Source organism: Labrus bergylta, chromosome 1, assembly GCF_963930695.1.
Source record: "Labrus bergylta chromosome 1, fLabBer1.1, whole genome shotgun sequence".
NCBI classification, from domain to species: domain Eukaryota; kingdom Metazoa; phylum Chordata; class Actinopteri; order Labriformes; family Labridae; genus Labrus; species Labrus bergylta.
In genome coordinates, this window is record NC_089195.1 from 35,500,404 (window position 1) to 35,506,403 (window position 6,000).

At 41.8% G+C, this 6,000-nt stretch overlaps 1 protein-coding gene across 1 annotated transcript; it reads right to left on the reverse strand.

Moving 5' to 3' along the window:
• Positions 1-1,859: 1,859 nt before the first annotated feature.
• LOC109979712 (sialic acid-binding Ig-like lectin 6) lies at positions 1,860-5,500 on the reverse strand. Its single transcript, XM_065955334.1, has 6 exons — positions 5,479-5,500; positions 4,889-5,155; positions 3,950-4,034; positions 3,803-3,863; positions 2,240-2,409; positions 1,860-2,083 (listed from the first exon to the last, which is right to left on the reverse strand). The coding sequence occupies exons 1-6, from the start codon at positions 5,498-5,500 to the stop codon at positions 2,017-2,019; spliced, it is 672 nt and encodes a 223-aa protein (XP_065811406.1). The 3' UTR covers positions 1,860-2,016.
• Between the last annotated feature and the right edge of the window lie 500 nt (positions 5,501-6,000).

Here is a 6,000-nt window from a genome sequence, read left to right on the forward strand (position 1 = left end):
GGGAAGAACCGGACTTAAGGGTCTTCAATGTTCATCAGTTAAAAGAGATCACAAAAGGAAACTAAAATAATGAGTTTTGTTTTTTTAAAGATTTATTTTTGGGCTTTTTGTGCCATTAATTGGAGAGATAGGACAGTGAGTTGGAAATCAGTTAGAGAGAGAGTGGGGTATGACATGCGGGAATGGAGCCACAGGTGGGATTTGAGCCTGGGCCGCCCGCTTGGAGGACCATAGCCTCCATACATGGGGCATGCGCACCAACCACTGCGCCACCAGCGCCCCCGTTAGTTTGTTTTAGTAAGACATACATCATCATACTAAGAAATTAAGGAGTTTTGTAAAGTGGGAAACATATGTTTACAATGCCAAACCTAAAATCAGAATAAAACACATAATGAAGTACAATAAGGCTTTGAGTCTTGTACTTATCTCTCCTGAATGAAATCCAGCAGTCTTATTTTCAGCTCTCTTGTTGTCTGTAGGTTAGTTTTATTTCTTGTTAGGTAGATTAGAGGGAGGTGCAGAGAGCGACGACCCGTTTTTATTAAAGTCTTCTTCCAACTTGGCCTCTTGTTTTAGATACTTTCTGATGAGAAGGAGTCTACATGAGTGGAAACACAGTTTAAAGGAAACGCTTACTTAAAGATGAGATAAGAACTTAAAAATCTGCCCACTCAGCATGAAGATATCTCTCACAGGAAGAAGAAGGGTTTACCTCAGATGTTTGATGATAAAAGTGAAGGGTCTTTGTACTTCACAGTGAGACGAGTTTCCCTCCGATTAAAGTTCAAAAGTGCAGACGTATGTATCAGATGAAGGTCATGATTAACATCTTCCTATCAGGGTTTTAAGAAAGACATAACATAAATAAATAGTCACATTTCTCAGAAGATTTCACTCACAAATCTCTGATCCATCTTTCATTATTTTATTTCATTGTATTTAACCAGGAGGAGCATCCTGGCCAATCAGGCAGCAGAAGAGTCAACAAAGTTTCAGACAAACAAAGAGCAGCCGTATACAAAAATAACACAAAAAGCTACAAGAATACATTCAAAGACTTTTATTCATCAGTCTAAGAGCGTCTCTGTCGATGGTATTCAGAGGAGCTGTTTGTCAACAGGCAAGGCAGGCAGCTGATTGGGCCCCCAGGCCAGTAGGGGGCCTCCAAGGGCTGACAAACTTTAAACCACAGCAGTGGCTCAAAATGTACAAATTTTGCAACGACAGTAGGATACCTCCCTAAAGGGGGCCCCATCTGACAGCACTCCCTCTCCTTTGCAAACCAACATTTGTCAGAACAGGAAAAATGTGAGTTAAAAAAAAGACAGGAAGCGTCGGGACATAATGATTGAAACGGGTTGGAGGGGCCCCCAATTAATTTTTTCCTAGGGCCCCAACAGACTCTAGATTCGCCACTGATGGTATTCTATAGAAAACAGAGGTCAATGTTTTTCCACGTTCCTGCTCTGACCTTCAACAGAACAAAAAGACGTTGTTTCTCTGAAACCAGAGGTCTGGTCTGCTTCTCTGTAGCCCTGTTCAGACTGCCGTTTCAAGCTGCGATATTTACGTCCCTGTGACGTTTTGTCTTCAACCTGAATGAGGCAGAGACATAATGGGGGGACCAAGTGAACCCCCTCTGAGCATGTGCTACATCATCATACAGGCGTACAGTCGATCATATTGTGTAATGTAAACAAGCAGACGCAAGACCCCGAGCAGATGTGACCACCCGAGCAGATCTGGTACCTAGCATTAGCATGCTAATGGCGCACATCCCTACATACCACCCAGTCTAAGTCATGAAATACTTCCCATGTGTGGTAGATTTGACAGATTGGAGGTAAAAAGCGAGGCTGCTTTATGTTACATTTATCAGGCCGTTAAAATCATTACAAAGGTATAATCTTTAAGGAGCAGTTCATAAGACATGTGTTGTAAAATCAGAAGCGACCTGCATACATTCAAATATATGAAATCTAAAACAGAGTGTGAACACAGTGCCTGTCGAGGTCATCGGCTTTTGTTGACGGTGCTGTACAGAGCAGCTGGATCCTCTTCAGGTTCTTTACTTCTGGTTCTGAAGGGGAAAATTGATCAACATGAAGTTTAACTAAAAGAATTGAGTTACCAACACGTCCATTACAGGATTAAAGTACAAACACATCAGAGGAAGATAAGAGCGAAAACAGCTTTTATCTTATAGTGAGAGTTTAATGTTTTCTCAGCTGCTCACCTCATGGCGGTGCTGTTCCTGGTAAATTTGACGGCAGCGTACTCAGTGACGTCCTGCTGCTCCGTTCTCCTGGGGGGCCGAGCTGGTCTGGTATTGCTGTACAGAGGCTCCTGGGTTTTAGAGAAGTGTATGCTGGCATACTGAAGGTCTTCCTGCTCCTCTGGTTGTCCCTGATTAGGTGAACAAAATCACTTTGAGCTGCATATTTACCATGTGGAGGTTTTTCATTTAAAAAGTGAATTCTAGCAGAGGACCGCAACCAAGATAGGAAAGGCCACAGCAACAGCACTTATGGTGATGATGTTATTAAAATACTTTGAGTGTTGGCACACAGTGTAGAAGGGGGGGATTTAACCATTTTTATTTTATGAACGCTAACAGTTAAACATAATTAGGGGCGTGGCTGAGTTGACTCCCAGGTGGGCGTGTTGTAGCCGTTTGTCAGGAGGCATAAGACCCGCCTCAGCTCCAGATTTTTGCTTGTTACTAGGTTCACCCAAAGACAGCATTTCCAATATGGCAACCACCATCAGTGAGCTTCAACATTTCACTTCAGAAACCAATGGGTGACATCACTGAGACGATGTCCATGTTTTTATACAGGAGGAAAATTCAAAGACAGCCTCAGGAATTTGTTTCTATCGGACAAATATGAAATGTTCTTTCTCATCAGCAAGTATAAAACATGCTTCATGATCAGTGTTGGCTGGTGCTTTGTACTCCAGGGTGGGCATAAGTTCTCTAAGATGAACCGCGATCTTAGTTCTTTAGCTTGATGCTAACACATGCCGGAAAATGCCAGTAAGCTAATTAGCATTGCGGTAATTTAACGATACGATTTATTTTACTCGTACTTACAGGCATATGTTTCATAAACTCTGTGGAGACAAACTTTAAAAACTGCTGACTCATGCTAGTCTGGTCTGCTGCTCTGATCCATCTTAATATACATTCAATGCTCTGAACCAGTGACGCTGCATGACTCGCTCTTTAATTCTCAGTTCATGGGACATGTCCATCTGCTGCCCCCTTTTGGTGGTGTGTAATACGCTAATGAGCACATTTTTCCTGCGCTACCTGAGACTCCTATCTTTTGTCTTGAAGCGGAGTAAATATGTGCAAATTATAATGAGAGTCAATGGAGGCCCGGAGCGCTGGAGTCTAGCGCCCAAGTTAAGAGACATGTCTCCAATCAGTAACTTTGGTCAGATTAAACATTTAACTCAATAACTACAAAACATTTCCTTTTAAAATTGTTCATGTATGTACAGCCTTTATTTAAAACAAATTCTTCTTCTGGGGAGTGATTGGCGGTGCCCTAGCGCTCTCTAATGACCAGCAGCTACTGTTCATGATGTCTGCAGAAACTAACGCAATGATTGTGTACTTGTAGGATGATCAGCTCTGAGCAGTCGGCTGAGTGAAATATTTGCTTGGTCAGATTATTGGACGGACCATATCGAGCACATTTACTCTTCTGGATGAACGACTTCTGAGTAACACAGCAGTCTGAATGAATCAGCGTTTATTTAGTACTAAGATATTAATCAGAACTATTCTCACCTGCTCCGTGTGTTCTTGTCTCTCTTCAGCCTCAGACGGTTCATTGGAAGCCCTCTTTTGTCTTGTGAGAAGAATTTAAAAGTATGATGAATTATGTTTTTTAGATATGACTGACTTTTAATGATTCAGTGAAACGAAGCAGCTCACCTGATCCACACGAGGACAGAGAGGAACACGATAACCAGGAGAACAACCGTGATTGTTCCAGCAACAGCCACTGATTTCCCTCCCCCTGGGAAATGGTGACCAAAACAAAGCGTTCAGATGTATCTATCATCAGTCTGTCCTAAGCAGAAACCTCCACTGTTGAAAAATGAAGCAGATGTTGAAGGGTAAAATCCTGCAGTTCTTCGAGTGTCCACTAGAGGCTGTCTGCAGGAGCACAGGAAGTCACATACACACCCATTCAAAGAAGACGGCCAAATTGTGAACATCGTCTTTTAAAAAAAACAAATATGTCTTTTTAGCTCATGTCTCAATCAGCACACACTGTACGGGGGGGTGAAGGCATAGCTGACCTGATTGACAAGCAGGCGCCATATAAGGGTTTCTCAAGAGGTTTAAAACCTCAGCTCCAGCTCTCAGCCTGTTATGTTGACTGAAAGTTAGGGTGAGACAGCATTTCCAGCATGGAGACCGCCATCGATAGGACTCCAGCGCCCCCACAGGAACTGATTTATTACAGTTTTAGTCGTACTAACACAATTTATCGACTATCTCTAACAGCATGTGAACATACTGAATGTGTCCTGAACCTATCCAAGTAGTTTTGGTGGGTTGATCAAACCAAGTGCGTGATTAACAGGTTGAAACGGTCAGTTTAGGTAGGTTGAGTCTGAATGATGACAAATGTGACGTTAAGTCGGCAAGTTGGGTTTCTGAATTGTTGTTCCGAGTTGAGCAGACGTTCATCTGTATTTTCCAATTGGAAGCTAATTCTTCCGATGTGTCCGACACCACATAAATGCAGAGTAGGAATGTGGAAAGTTCAGCGAAACATTTGAGTGGCTAAAAAATGGAAAAAGTGGGGAAGTTGGGTTTTTAGGTCGGTAGATACACTTTTTAAATAATAGGTGTTTTACTCACATTTGACATTTATAGAGATGTGTTTGGATGTCCTTCTCCCCAGCGTGTTCTCAGCTTCACAGTAATACTCTCCAGAGGCCGAGGAGTTGACTGAACTGAGGACGAGCTGTGCTCCTGCATTTGAGGGATTAAGGTTTAGAGGTCCATTCTTGTACCAGGTGTAATTAGCTGCTGGGTTAGCATCACTGCTACAGTTCAGAGTCACTGAACTGCCCTCCACTATCTCAGCAGAGGGACTCACTGACACAGAGGGAAGCTTTGGAGCATCTGGAGGAGGATAAAAGTTTATTTTAAACATAGAATGAACATGTAAATCTTTCAGAGTTTTTTTCAGTGGTCTAAAACTTAAAATATTAAAAATATAGCCTTTTTAAGTTTATTATTCCAGCTGTGAAGCATTAGTCCTCATGTCCTGTTAGAATCAATATCTTTTATTTGACATTCTCTCAGTCTAAAGCTGTAGAGATGTGAACTTCTCTATGAGTTAAAATCCTTTTGAAACAACATATCTTTGAAAGTGATAAATACTGATGATCCTCCTGCTACAGCCCTGATCTCTAACCATCCACGGTCTCAGCAGAGAGACTCACTGACACAGAGGGAAGCTTTCATGCTTCAAAAAGAGACGTAGTTTAATAACTGACCTTTAAATGAAAACAGCATTTAGTGAAAAGGTTTCTGAAGATTTGAAAGTCATTAACAGACAGGATAATCAAGGTGTGAGAAAACTATGAAACTACAGAGAAATCAGGTCAGTAAGGAAAGTCTCCAAATGTTGAATGTTGCTGTTTAAAGTGTTTCACTCACATTTCACATCAATAGAGATCCATTTATAGGTCGGCTTTCCCAGATTGTTCTCAGCTTTACATGAAAACTCTCCAGAGTCAGAGGACTTGATGGAGCTGAAGACGAGCTGAGCTTCTCTACTGAGAGGTTGATTGTTATTCTTCTTGTACCAAGTGTATTCAGATGCTGGGTTAGCATCACAGCTACAGGTCACAGTCACTCTACTGTTCTCTCTGATTTCACCAGCAGGACTCACAGTCACTGAACAATCTGTTGGAGCATCTTGAGGAGAGAAGAATAAAAATATAACTGAAGTGTCATTAGAT

What these genes read in the sequence shown, in the direction of transcription:
- LOC109979712 (XM_065955334.1), bottom strand. Translation starts at nt 5,500, where the DNA reads ATGAAAGCTTCCCTCTGTGTCA. An exon ending in GAAAGCTTCCCTCTGTGTCA is followed by an intron (nt 5,156 to 5,478) that starts GTGAGTCTCTCT and finishes ATCCTCCTCCAG; the next exon opens with ATGCTCCAAAGCTTCCCTCT. An exon ending in CATCTCTATAAATGTCAAAT is followed by an intron (nt 4,035 to 4,888) that starts GTGAGTAAAACA and finishes ACCATTTCCCAG; the next exon opens with GGGGAGGGAAATCAGTGGCT.